At 37.1% G+C, this 16164-nt stretch overlaps 2 protein-coding genes across 2 annotated transcripts; one reads left to right on the top strand and one right to left on the bottom strand.

Annotated features, from left to right (window-relative positions):
* The first annotated feature begins 434 nt into the window (after positions 1-434).
* Positions 435-4772, top strand: dpcd (deleted in primary ciliary dyskinesia homolog (mouse)). The gene is made up of 6 exons (XM_083522882.1): positions 435-560; positions 1967-2047; positions 2119-2234; positions 2444-2577; positions 4039-4141; positions 4485-4772. Exons 1-6 carry the CDS (start codon positions 497-499, stop codon positions 4587-4589), a joined length of 603 nt encoding a protein of 200 aa, XP_083379008.1. The 5' UTR covers positions 435-496; the 3' UTR covers positions 4590-4772.
* Positions 4773-9170: 4398 nt separating this feature from the next.
* Positions 9171-16144, bottom strand: fgf8b (fibroblast growth factor 8b). Its single transcript, XM_083522546.1, has 5 exons — positions 15561-16144; positions 15359-15395; positions 14780-14972; positions 10502-10608; positions 9171-10028 (listed from the first exon to the last, which is right to left on the bottom strand). The coding sequence occupies exons 1-5, from the start codon at positions 15590-15592 to the stop codon at positions 9750-9752; spliced, it is 648 nt and encodes a 215-aa protein (XP_083378672.1). The 5' UTR covers positions 15593-16144; the 3' UTR covers positions 9171-9749.
* Between the last annotated feature and the right edge of the window lie 20 nt (positions 16145-16164).

Genomic DNA, 16164 nt, shown 5'->3' with positions numbered 1-16164 from the left:
TTATTATTATTATTATTATTATTATTATTATTATATATTACAATATTATTGTAATATTTGTTTGGTATTAACTAAAACGTTTTATTGTTAATATAGGATTAAACTATATTTTAAACAAAAAAAGTTTTAAAATAAATAACTTCCGGGTCATTGTCATATTGAACTATAAAGAGAATTTTAAAAAATATTTCGAGGCACAAATAATATATATATATTGTTATTATATAATTATTCTATATGTTACAAATAGTAAAATATTTAAAATATTTAACTTAAAATAAATAATTTGCGGATCGATATTTTATACTTTAAAGAATTTTATTATTTATAGTTTTTGGTACACACCAAAAATGTCTGTGGTATTAAATAATTATACTATGTGTTGGGGAAAAAATTATGTGTATAAAATATTTCTTAAAATTTTAAATTGGATTTCGCCTCGTTGTCGTTTCTATGGAAACCGCTCGCGTGGTTGTATTGCAGGAAGTTCGTCAATATGGCGGTTCAGTGTTGGCCAGATCTCCTCAAGGCTGCCAAGAAAACCGCGTTGATCTCAGATGGTATTTTATTGCATTTCTTGTTTTGGCTGATAAATATTTTGTGTATATTTGCTATAATTAATTATGGCAGGAGTAAAGGCTTGAAACAGCAGCGTGTTTATTTTCTGTGTAGTCAACATGTTCAATATTAATATTAATATAGAATAATATAGAAACACTGTATTTAAATAATAAATGAGCTGAAATGTAACGATCTCATTAATGTCGTACGTGATATATCAAAGTGACTGAAATGCCACTTACTTAGTGTTCGGTTTGTTACTGTTTCAACAATAATGGCAACACAACCACACCATAAATACACAATAATAGTAACATAAACACACCACGTGGCCTATAATTTTATCACCCTGACCATCACGCTTCATGTTTGGGACTTTTCTAAACTGGTACCACATAATTGAAGGCACAAAATCATCTAGAATGTCTTTTTGTGCTGTAACAGAAGATTTCCCTTCAATGAATTTTAGAGGGGCAAACATTTTCGAGCACGACACTACCAGTCTTTACAAATTGAGGATAAAGAAAAGCCTAAGTGCTAGAACTTGGATGTCCTGCACCTCGAAACCCACCGATGAATCGGATTGCCAGCTGATCAACACCAGTGCCCGACCTCTTGTTCTCTTGTGGCTGAATGGACATGAATCCACATCCATGCTCCGAAGTCTAGCAGAAAGATTTTCCAGAAGAGTGAGTGTTTATTAAAACACTAACTAACAGGGACTAAATCTGGGATGGGATGCTCAACAAGCACATATGATTGTGGCCAGGTGCTTTTGGCATCTTAAAATACTCAGGTTGTAGTATTTAGGACATTGGTGTCTGGTTTAGAAGGTCATACATTCAAATCCCAGGACCACCAATCTGCCATGGTTGGCCATTTGAACAAGGCACTTAATGTACTAATAAATGTGCACCGCCCAGGCATAACATTATGAGCGGTGAAGTGAATAACACTGATTATCTCTTCAACATGGCACCAGTTAGTGGGTGGGATAGATTAGGCAGCAAGTGAACATTTTCTACTCAAAGTTGACATGTTAGAAGCAGGAAAAATGGGTAAGCGTAAGGATTTGAGCGAGTTTGAGGCTCAAATTGTGCTGTCTAGAAGACTGGGTCAGAGCATCTCCAAAACTGCAGCTCTTGTGGGATGTTCTTTGTCTGAACAGTGGTGAACCAGCGACATGGTCATGGGGGCCGAGGCTCATTGATGCACGTGGGGAGCGAAGTCTGGTCCGTGTGGTCCGATCCAACAGACGAGCTCCTGTAGGTCAAACTGCTGAAGAAGTTGCTGCTGTTAAAGTTCGATGGATTCAGGACTGTTTTGGCAGCAAAAGGGGGACCAACACAATATTATTCAGGTGGTCATCATGTTCTGCCTGATCGGTGTGAATCTGTTTTTACAGGAAAAAGAAAAGTGCACTACTTGTTTACCGATGGTACCGAGATGGCTGAAGAATATGAGATGAAGACAGATGCACTTCTCTGTAAGTGAAGTTCGAACCTTTATTTTTGTTTTCGGTTGCGTTCCCTCATGTAAGATCTTGTTTTTCTTCAGCACGTAGGTTGCGTTCTAAGACCAGGCTCGGAGGACAAGAAGCGTGGCAGGTGGAAGTGGGTGAAACAGGCCCGAACCTCACAGAGACAGGAGAAATAAAAGAGAACAGCTCTAATGTATGTTATTGTCCTTTTATCAGCTCCACCTATCCATTATACAAAGTGGGTGAGTGGTAGTTTAATTGGTTAGACTTCAGATTGGAAGGCCATGAGTGTAAATTCTAAGCATCAACTGCTCGACTGTAAAAATGAGAAGATACTGGATGAGGATATCTGTCAGATGCCACAAATGTAAATCTGATTTTAATGTCGCTTTGCTTCTGTAGCCAGTGTTTATGCGCAAAGACAACAAGACCAGTTTCCAGTGGAGGGTCCGTAATATACCCTACCCCATCGAGACCTATGAGATCACAGTGGAACCTCAGGAGCGCTGCTGTATCATCCGAACCACCAACAAAAAGTCTGTATCTCCACAATTCATTTGTCTATTCTTCTTCACTGTGAATCCAGTGTGTTGACCATCTCAGGGCACCATGAACACACACCGGTACACACATTGGCATGTTCCTAGTCATCTATCCACCCATTGGTGTATTTTTAGGAGGTGGGAAGAGGACAAAAAAAGAAGAGGGTTTGAGAATCTCAGTCTCAGGAGCTTTACCTGCAGTCCAACTCTGATTACAGTTTTTTTTCTTATTTGCTTTGGGGTATTTCTCCAATCGATCTTAGTATTTGAGAAAAAGCAGTACAGGCATTTCTCAAAACAATCAGTACAATATCATAGCCATCGGAACGGGAAGTCCTTTTGTCATTGTTCTCAAACAAGACAATGAAAATTTTGTCACTGTAACAATGCAGTTTCAATATTTTCTGATGTAAACTACGGTTTGTATTACAATGATTGAAAATGCAAAAGGCTGAATTCCTTTTGTATGACGTGAATTTCAAACGTCTGCACAAATATACACATTACAGTTTGTGGAATAATGAGGCCGGACAGGATTCACACTTTTAATGAAGTGTACTAGTGTTTTTTTTTTTCTGGTTGAACTGAATTAAAGGTTCACGAGATTCACCTTTGACCTGTTTTAGAGAACTGGTTGATCATTGGTTGATCTGATGCCGTTCACTCGCCTTCATCAGTGACATTCAAGACTTATCTGCACAATTCATCAATATTTTACAAAAAAACAACAATTGTTGCATAGAAATATGAAGAAGAGAAGTTTGACAGATTATGACAACTGGTTTAACTATTTTTGACTGATGCCTCTGTGTTTTTGGGGTTAAGACTATACAGGCAAAAACCAGTATAATATATTTTGATCAACATGACATAAACAATTGATAATATAAGAAACGGCAGACATTGTACACAATCAATTAAACGAATGTACCAAACCATTCGCAGTTTGTTCAAAGCAACAATAAAATACTTTTATGATGTGTGCAGGTGACGACATGATGTGCAGGTTGAACAAGTAGTTTTGAGAATCTAAGAAAACGCTCCAGAGCAATTGAGAAAAACGAAATATTCCAGTCAAAGATTATTTATACAGACACTGTTTTGCTTATCCGCTCTGTACGACTCTGGTTGCCAGCTACCTTCCAAAACCTTGTATGCAGGTGGAATGTTACAATACTTTGCCCCTATTTGTGAAAGATAATTTGTTCATGCATGTGCTATGCAATAGTCTGACATCCCATCCATGCTGTATATTTGCTTCACATTCAGTGTTCCTATGATAAACTTGGGATCCACCTTACCTTGATGATCAGGAAAGAATGATTGCCTGTTCAGTACTCATGTAACAGAGCATGTAATGACAATAATAATCCTATAGGTGGTGCTAAAGTGCAATTTTATGTGCTTGTCTTTTTTTTTTTTAATGTCCTTTTATTTGTCCCTTCCTTTTCACAGGTACTACAAGAAATTCAATCTTCCAGATCTTGACCGTTGCCAGCTGCCTCTAGAGAGCTCGGCTTTGAACTTCAGCCACGCCAACAACACTTTAATCATCAGCGTAAGTTATAATCCCGTTATAATCCTGGACCTGCCATTTCACTTAATCACCCCCGCTTTTGAGCATGCTCTGATTTTTTGTTAAAGTGGATTTGCAGCGATCCCACAGTTATTATATGTAGTCCATATAGCTGCATAAAGCAGTGACCTTTGGTATATAAAACAGAATAAAAGATTCTGAAGAATCCACATGGGCTTAGTGAGAGCCAGTTTCAGACAAGTATGCGAAGAAAGTTTAAAAAGAAAAAAAAAAAACTCTGTTTTATTCTCGGACTAGATCCCCTTTCGCTCCTTTTCTATTGTGTTTGCTGCTCTTGTAAGCATTTCTTTCACATCTGTCGTAGTATAAGAAGCCCAAAGAGATTCTAGGCCTGGAACAGGAGCTGATGAGGGAACTGAAGAAACTGAAGGGGACAAATGAAGGAGACGTGGACTGTAAAACCCAGTGAACTGGTGTGGACCCTTTGTAGTTGATTCTTTGTATTTTTGTATGTTGTGAACAAAGTAAAAAGCATCTGGATATGTATATATATTTTTTGTATTTTTTATTTTCTTTATTTTTTATTTTTTGTTTGTTTTTTGCAAGAAGTGCAAGAATTGTATCTAATGAATAAAGTACAGCATATATGACATTTGAGATCAGTTCTTTATTCCACATGGCACATGTTTTGTGTAAAAGTACTGCATTAAGTTTTAGGATATTTTTGATGGTGCAGTTGTGTCACTGTTCTGGTTTTCTCCACCATGGGTGCCCAATAAAAAAAAATAAAAACAAAACCCTTTAAAAGTGCCACTATTGGATTTTTAAAGACAAGATAAACATGAAGCATCTACAAGCATCGTTGATTTAAATGATTTTGTTCATTATTCCAATTGTATGTTTCATTTTTAATTTATCGACTTCCATAGAGATGTTTTTCTTTGGTTTGCAAAATCCTACATTACCCACAATGCCTTTTCACAACCTGGATCGCTCAAGAAGATTCAGCAGAGCTTTAGACCTTCACTTCTCTGTACACACTGCTGAAACAGATCAGGTTTCCAAAACTTCAATTGTCATGCTAATAAAACACCTTTATGCTTGTGGTTTTCATAGTTTGCTCATTAGTCGAGCCAGAACTTCCATGAATGTGGTTTTCCCCAAAACTGTAGGCACACAAATGTACAGGATGAATTTGTATGTGGTCAATTTACTCTTCAGACCCAAACCTGTTACAGCATTCCAATGCCCATGTGCATAAAGTCAGCTCCATGAAGATAGTGATCTTGAGTGGTCTGCTATAGAGCTCTGACCTTAACCCTATTGAGCACCTTTGGGATGAACATCAACGCTGACTGCACCCCAGGCCTCACCACCTCCTCTATGTACTGTTTAAAGACTATAATCACAGTCTTGATGTCACCCAGATGAAGAGGGGTTCCCTTTTGAGTCTGGTTCCTCTCAAGGTTTCTTCCTCATAACATCTAAGGAAGTTTTTCCCTGCCCCAGTCACCATGGCTGCTCATCAGGGATAAATACACACCATTCACCTTCATTGTTAAATTCTGTAAAGCTGCTTTGGGACAATGTCTGTTGTGAAAGCGCAATAGAAATAAACGACTTGACTACATCAGTACCTGACTTTAACACTTTGTGACTGATGTCTACAAACACACTTTAAAATCTAGTGGTAAACATCTTCCCAGAAAAATGGATGTTATTGCTGTATAACTGCAAATGGGAATGCAATGTGGAATGGGAAGTTCAGTAAGCACCTGAGAATTTTATGGTCAGGTGTCCACACTCTTGTATATTAAGTTCACCATTTATTGTTTTCATTAATTGTACATCAACGTACTCATTATGACATTGAACATCGCTTCAACAGTTGTGATCTCGTTTGTTAAAAGCAAAACCATGACCATTAAATCTATGAAGGACTAAAAAAAAACTATTTTTCTTCTGTTAAACACCGCTGTGACTGTGCTAGAAGTTTAACATGATAGTAGCTTCAAACCTCAGACTTCTTACAGGAATAATGAACACACAGGATCAACCAAAATATTAGGACTAGGATATTAGAATCTGATTTAATTTGGTTCGAGGAGGAAACAGCAACAGGTTTCGTTAAGCAAGAAACGACGTATACTTAAGCAAGATGGCCTGTGAAACATGTTTGGATTGAAATGAGCTTCAGCTGTAAACAGGTTTTAATATTTAGAGTGATAACACATTACTAGTAATTGATTAGTTAAGAAATACCATAGTTCTGATTAGTACCTATAGATTTACAATTCATTGTATAGAAGATAGCAGATACTCTGTTCCTGTGTATCTGGGGGAGTGGTAGCTCAGTGGTTAAGGTGCTGGGTTACCGATCAGGAGGTCGGGGGTTCAAGCCCCAGTATCACCAAGCTGGCACTCTTGGGCCCTTGAGCAAGGCCCTTAGCCCTCTGTGCTCCAGTGGCGCCAAATCATGGCCGACCCTGCGCTCTGACCCCAGTTTCCAAACAAGCTGGAATATGGGTAGAACAAATTTCACTGTGCTCTAATGTATATGTGACAAATAAAGGCTTCTCTTCTCTATCTGCTGTAGGAAATCTCAGAAATGTCTCTCTATTGCTCCAGAGCTAGGCATAGAATACTTGTACTAGTTTTGCACCAAACGTTTGTTAGATTGAACTATGCAGAACTTATAGATATAAATCAAATGTGATTAAAAGAATTATATCTGTTTTGTAGATAATATAAAGGATGTCAGTGCAGTTGTGGAGGGAGGGTAGATAAATACAACGCTATGGTTGACCCAAATTGCTCATTGATAAAACCTATTGTTTGTGTACAAAAGGTGCATTTGGCGAATTCTCTTTATCAAACCTACTTTATCAGCTTCACTGTAAAGATTCCAGGTTCTTTCTGCTTGATCAGAAGAATGCAGGAATGTGGCACTGAATCAAAATCTCACACGTTCAAGCGACTGTTTTGTCCATGGAAAAACAGAACCCGCTGCGCGTTATTATCCCTACGGTGTTGACAATCATTCTAGCATCCAAACATTTGCACACACCATTGGAGCTTTCCAGGAACAGAGCAACTCCTGGCTCGGATCTCATCTCTGTGTACTCCCTGTGCACAAAAAAAGGTGGTACGCCCTAGCTTCCAGCTGCTGTATTTTCCAGAACGAACCAATTCCTATTGTCCAGGGGAAATCCTTGGCTTGGCAGAGTATTCTGAAGTTTCTACAGGCAAATGTTTAGATTGTGAAGGTCTAGGAGTTAATGGCCACCTAGAGAGAGGCTCTTCGAGATCCTCCAGTCAGTATCTAACCCAGGACATTTCAGCCAATAGCTGTCTTTCTTTACAGTGTGGGGACAAGAAATCTGGCTGCTGACTACATTTGATGCTCATCTCCAGTTCTGGGTGGATGCGGAACATTTATAGTCTCTGTGCTGGGGTGGGCTTGTTATAGAGAAAAGCTCGATTTCTGCTTTTAGTGTCGTTTGTTACAAATGGTTGAGTTTTCAAACCACGTGTCACGAAGCATAAGAAAATTTGGCTTACATGCTGGGATTCAAAACACAAAGAAATTTCACATGATGTTATGTGACACATGGAATATCTAATGGTTCATAATCCCCCCCCGGATGGTAAGCATGAATGATCTGCATTTCTGAATGGAATGGGCACAACATTGATGCTCAGCCCCAGTTTCACCCAGTTTTTTTCTATGATCATGACACATGAAAAGATTCAAAAACTGGTTGATAAATTGGAATTTGTGGGAAGATTAAAAAAAAAAAAAAAGAAAGAAAGAAAAGTAAATAAAGTAATTGGCAATAGGGTGATGTGATTTTTGTCCACTGTCTCGTTGTTTTTTTTCCCCTTTTCTTTCTATCCCTCCCTGTCTCGAGGCCCCAGCAGTCATGCTCGGCTGCCTCATCAGAGACACTCGTTCTTTTGCCCCTTTTCAACCTCACACATCCCTCTTTGCCTCTTCCCAGCCATTACCCCATCTTTCAGGGCCTTTTGCCTCATCTCACCCCTCTCTCTCTCTCTCTCTCTCTCTCTCTCTCTCTCTCTCTCTCTCTTCCTCTCTCCCTCCCTTATGCAATGCCACTCTCCTTTTTCCCATGATGGCTGACCCTTTCTTGTGTCATTATTCGAGAACTGCCATTGTACAACATGTTCCTTTTCTCTTTGCCCGACAAAGAGGGCATTTGATCAGAGGGTTACGGTGTGCGGCTCACAGAAATGCGACTACGTGGTGGTAACCTTTGTTCGGGGCCTGCAACGCTGCGTTGACTTCATCGCTCCTGAAGTGAAAAGCCTGAAACCATTCAAAAGCCAGTCTCACTTGCTGAGCACATTCAATCGCCGAGCCAGTCACAGATATAGGTTCCTGGTTAACTGGGGCTCACAGGCTTCTTGTTTTCATTAGGAGTCGAGGCTGCCAGGACCAAAAAAACAAAATAAAGAAAACAGCTATACTACCCTGGCGGTAAACCTATTGAATTGTCTTGAGTATGGCTCTGTGTGTGTGTGTGTGTGTGTGTGTGTGTGTGTGTGTGTGTGTGTGTGTGTGTGTGTGTGTGTGTGTGTGTGTGTTTTGTTTTCCCTCAGACAACTGCTGGTTTTATACCTTGTCCTTAAAAGAAATCCTAATTTGCCCAAGCGGAGCTTTTCAACTTTAACCTGCATTTGCTGTCTTATCATTATTTGTGTTGCCCACACACATGCAGTCCGTCATACAAAAAATAAATAAATAAATAAATAAATAAATAAATAAATAAATAAATAAATAAATATGTATATATATATATATATATATATATATATATATATATATATATATATATATATATATATATATATATATATATATATATATATGTTGAAGAAATTGGTATGAATCATGTATAATTTAAATACATTCATATTTTGAGTAATTAAAAATATAAAAAAAAGACCTGAGAATTAATTTAATTAAAATCTATATTTTACATACATTTAAACATATGGCATTCATTATAAATGCAAAAGACAACCGTACGCTTACAGACATTTCATACACGCTCTATAATAAATATTTCTGTTCTCACTTTTTAAAAATTGCTCTGATAAAAATATATACTCAAATAGACAATGGAAGGAGACTGACGCATCTTGAAAGACCATAACAAATCTGCATAAGTGCACCAGAGAGGTTGTTGGATTTTGTTATATGGGATCGCTTCAAACAAAATAGCTGCCATGTGTGAGTGTATTTGTTGAGTGTGTGTGTGTGTGTGTGTGTGTGTGTGTGTGTGTGTGTGTGTGTGTGTGTGTGTGTGTGTGTCTCATTCCCAGAGACAAACTGCACCTTACTGAACCAATGGCTTCTGAAGCCTTTTCATGTTACGCTTATTTAAGAACAGTCTCTGAAAAAAAAACAGCTAAAAAGCAGTCTGGACTCTGTCCCTTTCACAAGTCAAATAAATTCTCCAAATTCTGCAATTAAATAAGATACACACAAAGGAAATCCAGTTTGATTGTTCGTGCTACTGTAAAAGAGGTCTTTTAAAAGATGTGTGTTCTTGCTTAGCTCTATATGTGCATGTATGTTGGTGTGTGTGTGTGGATGTCAGCATGCTTAGTTGACACCAGGCCGATGGTTGTGTGGTTTAGTCCTCTTGTTGAGCTGATAAGGGACGATATCAAAGGGCTTGTGCTCAGTGAGCAGGTGTCCTCGTGGAAAGCGTTTCATGAAATGAGCTTCTCTCTGGTGCTGCTGCGTGCGCATCGCCTTCCGTGGACGGCCCTTCCGTGTAAACGCCATGTACCAGTCTTTGTACTTGGCATTCTGCAGTGCTGTGTAGTTGTTCTCCAGGACGATCTCAGTGAAAATGCAGTCCTTGCCATGACCCTTCGTCTGGAACAGGGACGACAAAAAAATACAGAGGATATAAAGTTAGAAAACCGTAATTCTGCTTGGCTGGTTATTATTTTATTTATTGCAATGTCAAAGGTGGGAAATAGACTTGCTCAGATCTTTTGCAACATTCATGCCGGATTCAAGGATACAAAGACATTTTATTTTATACACGTTTATGCTAAAAAACATAAAAAAAACGTCTATGAAGCAGGATTGGAGTGGAATGAAAATTCACAGTGTGCTACCCATACAACTAAAATATCATGGATTTCAGTATCTGCTAACAATTTTACCTTTTTTTAAAAGACTATGATTCATGGAAAATAAAGCATTTATACAGCAATTGTGTAAGTACTAAACTTTCTTTTTGTGACACCGATTTATATAACACTGATCATTAACGATTAACAATTTTCCTCTACAACACCAGTTTATTGTTATACTTTTTAAAAGAAAAGTATTTGCCTCACCCGTCCAATCAGCTTTCCTTTCTTATTCATGCATATGTAGAAACCTGTCTTAGCTCCACGGATCCGAATCCGACTCCCAAATGTGTCTGTCTCGACAATCAGTTTGGCTGGAAATGACAAATAAAACAATTCGAACGTTTTAAACAATTAAAAGTTTCGTGTCCAGGCCAATATTTATTATCCTTAATATTATATCCCTAATCTGAATGAATCCAAAATGTTATACAGGAAATATTTGCTGCAGATGTTTATTAAAGATTTAACTCAAGAAGATAATTTGATTATTAAAATTTTGTATTCAATTTGATCAAATGATTCAAATCTTTTAGCAAATTTCTTTTTTAATTTATATATATATATATATATATATATATATATATATATATATATATATATATATATATATATATATATATATATATATATATATATATATATATGGTGGTCTGTGATATAAAGCAAACTTACACCTATTTGATAATGCTACAATGATGCAATCATTTCTGATAAGGCATTATCAAGCCTTCTATCATTGTCATATCCCAAAAGGAAGACCGTTGTAATGTGTGTGTGAATTGACAATAATCCGGAGAGTCTATGAAGTCTGAGACAGGGACATAAATGTTCCTTGAATCTCTTTCTTAAAGCCTCAGGCAGCAAATCCAAAGTCATAGTAAAATACAGCAACATACATAGAAATGTTTTCCAGTGTTTTGGACATAGACATATTAGCACTCTGGACTACCATGTTTGTTCTTTCATATTATAAAGTATTTACTCAGACCCCTTTTGAATTTACTGAGAAGCTTTAGATATCTTCAGTGGCCACGTTTGTCATGTTCTCATTGCATCGTCATTAGAATCAGAATATCATGGGTACAAGGAATTCGCCATGGTTTGCCTGCGCTGTAAAAATATAAAAGACATTTATTGTAACATGCATTAACATGCATTTAGATCTTCATTCTGCATTATAGACCTTTTTGCTTTAAATGAAAGAGTTTGGGCAAAATTGTAATTGCACATAAAAACAAGCTAATGTAACATCAAATGTATACACACTTAAGGAAAATGGTTTGTTCTTTTAGTGGGTGTTTTTTTTGTTCCAGCATGAGAAACATGCAAGGAGCTCATTTAAGGGAAACTCAATAATATGTACGCGCTCGGGTGTGCGTTGACAAACGCGTAAATGAAACTCGTGTGAACGGTGACGGACGGTCGAGTGAGTGAAGGTGGTGAAGGTGGTGAAGGTGTTGAGGCGGAAAAACGTTTGGTGTGTCGCCCCCCCCCCCCCCCCATCTTCACTTTCCACCCCGATTCGTTCACACGCTGTAGATCGTGCGCGCTCTCCGTGACAGGTGGTGGCGTGAGCGCGCGCGATGGCTGCGCGTCGAAGGGGCAGAAATGGAAGAAAAAAAGACGCTTTAACGACTTTTTTTTTTCATGTCTTTATATCTTAAAAGTAGCGTGTAGTCTTAAGTTTGAGGGAAGGAAATAACTCATAAAACGAGTCTACAAAAAAAAGAAAAAGAAAAAAAAAGGAGAAATGGAAAAATGGCGAGACATCATAGGTGACACTAATTAAGCTAACAGCTATAAACCACTAAAATAAAACACTTTTCCTAAAAGGATAATGGAAGCATGGGCTTCTCAGCACACTGTATAGGTTATAATATGTGCCTATTATATGTGCCACTGTATATTATAACCTATACAGTGTGCTGAGAAGCCCATGCTTCCATTATCCTTTTAGGAAAAGTGTTTTATTTTGTTCCTGACACAATTTCAAGGCACTAAGGTTTGTCTCAAGGTTAGAAAATGATTCGTCTTTCCATCCTCCAGCTCCATTTTACTTTTCTGTTCAGAGAACTGCTCAGGAAATGTTTAGCTAAGAAGGTACAGAGGTAAGATGAGTAACTGATGTGTTTTCCAGACTGAGCTGGGTTTTCCCAAGATCCCACACATTCACAACCATATATATGACATTTCAAAATATGCAGTCTACTTTATAGCTCGGCCCTTTGGGACGAATTGGGATTAAACTTTACCCATTTTAGTCAAGATTTAATATATTGAAGACCAATTAGAGAATATGTAACCCTGCTTTCTCCGAAACGTCAATTACTAGCCTAGATAAAGGCACCCACCCGTGATATTTGGAATAATCTGAAAAAAACCGGAATTTCACACTACGATATTTGAATGTCAAATCAATATGGAAGAAAAAGCCTGGACATTTTACACTAATGTTCTAGCACCACGGTTGCCTGTTTAATGTTGTTAAATTGACCACAAGCAACTGTAGAACATGGGCACAATTTTTACGATGACATACAGCCAGTACATTTGGCTTTCATTTGGTTGATGCTTTTAAAAAAATTACACCTGATACAAGATACAACTTGACTGACTGCTCGGAGGCGATGCTGAGTGACTGGGAACTGGGATAAGAACAAACAACCTTCTGCCCTGACTATTAACTTTTAATTCATTTCTATCGTACATCAATATATATATATATATATATATATATATATATATATATATATATATATATATATATGTGTGTGTGTGTGTGTGTGTGTGTGTGTGTGTGTGTGTGTGTTTATACATTATTAATAATAAGTCATATAGTCGCATCTTAAACACATCAGCCAAATGAGCAAATGTCTTGCATTATGTGTTATTTTATGTGTTAAGTTATTACAGTATATCTGTCAATAAAATGAATTATTTTTTACAGTGAAACTTGGAGTCAGAATATATATAGAATACATTTACAATAGGAAATATTTAGCATAGTGCCACTAAACTGTAATAAGCTCATAAATATTACACAGCCTCTCGCATGGTATTGAGCAAAATTTGGAGATGTGGACATGTGGTTTTAGACTGATAAAACTACCCAGACTGTACTTGATGTTAGTGTGTTACCTTTAAGGGACACATTTGTTACCTAGGAAACATGTTAAGCCATTCATTAGGAATGCATTAAATCACACTTTAAACAAACCTACATGTTTTCGACAAAAGAACAGAATTTTATTAGAATTTTATTTCGTAATGTTTAGTGTCATTGCATATGTTCAAACCAAATACGGTATATCACATGCCGTTACAAATTTAAGAAACTCTCATATCTTTGTGGGATACTAGCGATACTGTTCCTTGTAAAACACACGCTGTAACTTTAGGTCCATTTATGCACCTTAAATCGTTTTTAAATTTGCAATTCTTTTTATTTTATTTGTATAAACATTTACCTGTAGATCAGGAGGTTAATACTGTGTCACTGGCATAATTTTAACCAATACAATGACCTGTAAGTTAACATTATAAGAGGTTATATCTACTGCATCTATGATAAAAGTAGCAATAAAAGAAAATACAAAAAAGTGATTGTCTCCTGATTTGCCATTATAGTCAGTCTAAATAATACTTAGGATATGAATTAATTTATTAATGAATTTCAGGTTCAATAGATGGTTGATTATTGAATTTCTGAAAGAGATGTGTTTTGGATTGAACCTCTAAAACAATGTAAGAATCTGATCCAGATTTGTCATTATTTTGGTTATGCATGTAAATATTCCCTGTAGCTCAGGAAACGAACATGTTGGTATAATCTTAATACCAAAAAAATGACCTGTGATTTAGAAATGTAATAACCAAGTTATAACTATTCCATCTATGACAAGAGTAGCAAAATAGGAAAATAGAAAATGTCTCCTGAATTCTGAGTGATTATAGTTAGTCTGTATAATATTCCAGCATCATTTAATTTATTCGTGAGTTTTAGGTTTAATAAATGGTCAATTAGGGTTTTTTTGTGTTTTGTTTACTGTGATCAGAGTTGATCATGATTTGAATGACTTTGTCGCTATTATTTTGGTTATGCATGTACATTTTCCCTGTACTGTAGCTCAAGGAACTAACATCTTTGCTGTCACTGGCATAATGTAACAATACAATGACCTAAAGGTTGCACTATGCATATGCCTAACTATTGCATATGCCAAATGTAACAATATTGGAAAATCAAATGCCTGTTTTATGAATTTTGAGCCATTAAAGTGAGTTTCTCTAATACTGAGGGTATCATTTAATTTATTTCTACGTCAAGTTTTAGGTTCAATAGGTGGTCGATTATGGATTTTTTAGTTTTGTCTATTGTGATCAGAGTTGATTCTAAAATGATTCACATTGTTCTTCAGGTGAAAAGTCCCTGCATGTTGATTTCCTGGTATGGAAATATGACTTGCGTGTTGTTGTTCTTACCGTGCACGTCTCCGTCCTCTCCGTTGGCCATGACTCTCTTATTGCTCAGCACCTGCACGTGTCGGCCGCTCGTGCGGCTGTACAGCTGGTAGGTGCGCGTCAACCGGCGGCTCGTGCGGTCCGACAAGCGGCTGTGCTCGGTCACGTGCTGCCTGAAATTCGGCACGGACACAGAGTGCAGGCCTGAGGCCGTCTGAGAAAACGGGAAAACAAAGGGGAAACCAATGGTAGTCATTTATTCACGAAGAAGGAAAAAAAACCACACCAAGCGCATGCACAGTATTAAATGCATGCATATTCCAGTTGAAAGAATCTTCCCCCCATCACTCCATGCACGGTTTCTCTTAATGATACCTCTCCATTTTAGCCTTACGACCTACCCACCCACATGTTATTACCATTAGTGCATGGGGGGCTTACGCATTTTTCTTTTTCAAGATATTCGATGTAAGAAAAGTATATTGCACGTACAGTATCAATGCACAAAATATAGATTGCTTTCTGTGTATGTTGCAGAGAAGAATGCATTGCACAAACTTGGAATATTGTATATTGAAGTACTTTTGGATGCACACTTACCTGTGTGTAAAAAAATAGCGTCATAAATTGGATTAACCTATAGGAAAAAAACAGACGTTGTTGGTCTTGGGAATAATTCTGTGCATTATTTGCTTAAAAATAAATAAATAAATATATATATATATATATATATATATATATATATATATATATATATATATATATATATATATATATATAATAAAATATGAGATTGACTTACAGGTAACCCCATTTGGAAGATTTCAGCTTCATTGTGAGATTCTGCAAACGCTTGCGTCTGTCTCCTGATTTAAATCCTTCATGAGTTCCCTGATACTGAGGGGACACAGTTCGTCCCGATGAAAATGCCCTCTAAAATTATTATTTATATCCCTTTTAGCAGATTAACTACTGATAAAGTCTATTAACGGACATCCATAATCGTCCTGGAAATCAAGTTTCTTCCACCATATATAAGTGGACACCCCCCCCCCAAAAAAAAGCACTTCTGTTATTCCAGAGCAATCAAGAGGATTTTACTACCTGCTCCCCAAACCGCAGTGTTCAATTATTCTGGGGAAAAAGTAAGGGATCTTCTCTGCTATCCGAAAGACGCGTTTGCACCAAAAATAAGTCAGTAATTTGCACATTCTTGATCTTGATCTTATTTTTCAGATGGCATAGCTAATGCTCCAAAACTAAATGATCAGTCATTAAAAAAAATCATAATTTCTAAATGAAAGAAAAAAAGATAGAAAAAAAAACCCCGATCCGTTTGCAGCTGCCTTTACATAAAAACGATGCGCCAGGAATGAGCTTTTCATCCCGCAGTTTATCCCGCAGAG

This window comes from Silurus aristotelis (genome assembly GCF_946808225.1).
Source record: "Silurus aristotelis genome assembly, chromosome: 20".
Lineage (NCBI taxonomy): Eukaryota > Metazoa > Chordata > Actinopteri > Siluriformes > Siluridae > Silurus > Silurus aristotelis.
This window is presented reverse-complemented; position numbering and strand designations above follow the sequence as displayed.

Bases quoted from the DNA above. Each gene is read 5' to 3' on its own strand.
- dpcd (XM_083522882.1), top strand. From the start codon at position 497: ATGGCGGTTCAGTGTTGGCCAGATCTCCTCAAGGCTGCCAAGAAAACC. The intron at 2,235-2,443 runs GTATGTTATTGT...TTGCTTCTGTAG, and splicing joins TAAAAGAGAACAGCTCTAAT to CCAGTGTTTATGCGCAAAGA. The intron at 2,578-4,038 runs GTCTGTATCTCC...TCCTTTTCACAG, and splicing joins ATCCGAACCACCAACAAAAA to GTACTACAAGAAATTCAATC.
- fgf8b (XM_083522546.1), bottom strand. From the start codon at position 15,592: ATGAAGCTGAAATCTTCCAAATGGGGTTACCT. The intron at 14,973-15,358 runs GTAAGTGTGCAT...CCGTTTTCTCAG, and splicing joins CGCTATTTTTTTACACACAG to ACGGCCTCAGGCCTGCACTC. The intron at 10,029-10,501 runs GTGAGGCAAATA...TCCCTGTTCCAG, and splicing joins AAGGAAAGCTGATTGGACGG to ACGAAGGGTCATGGCAAGGA.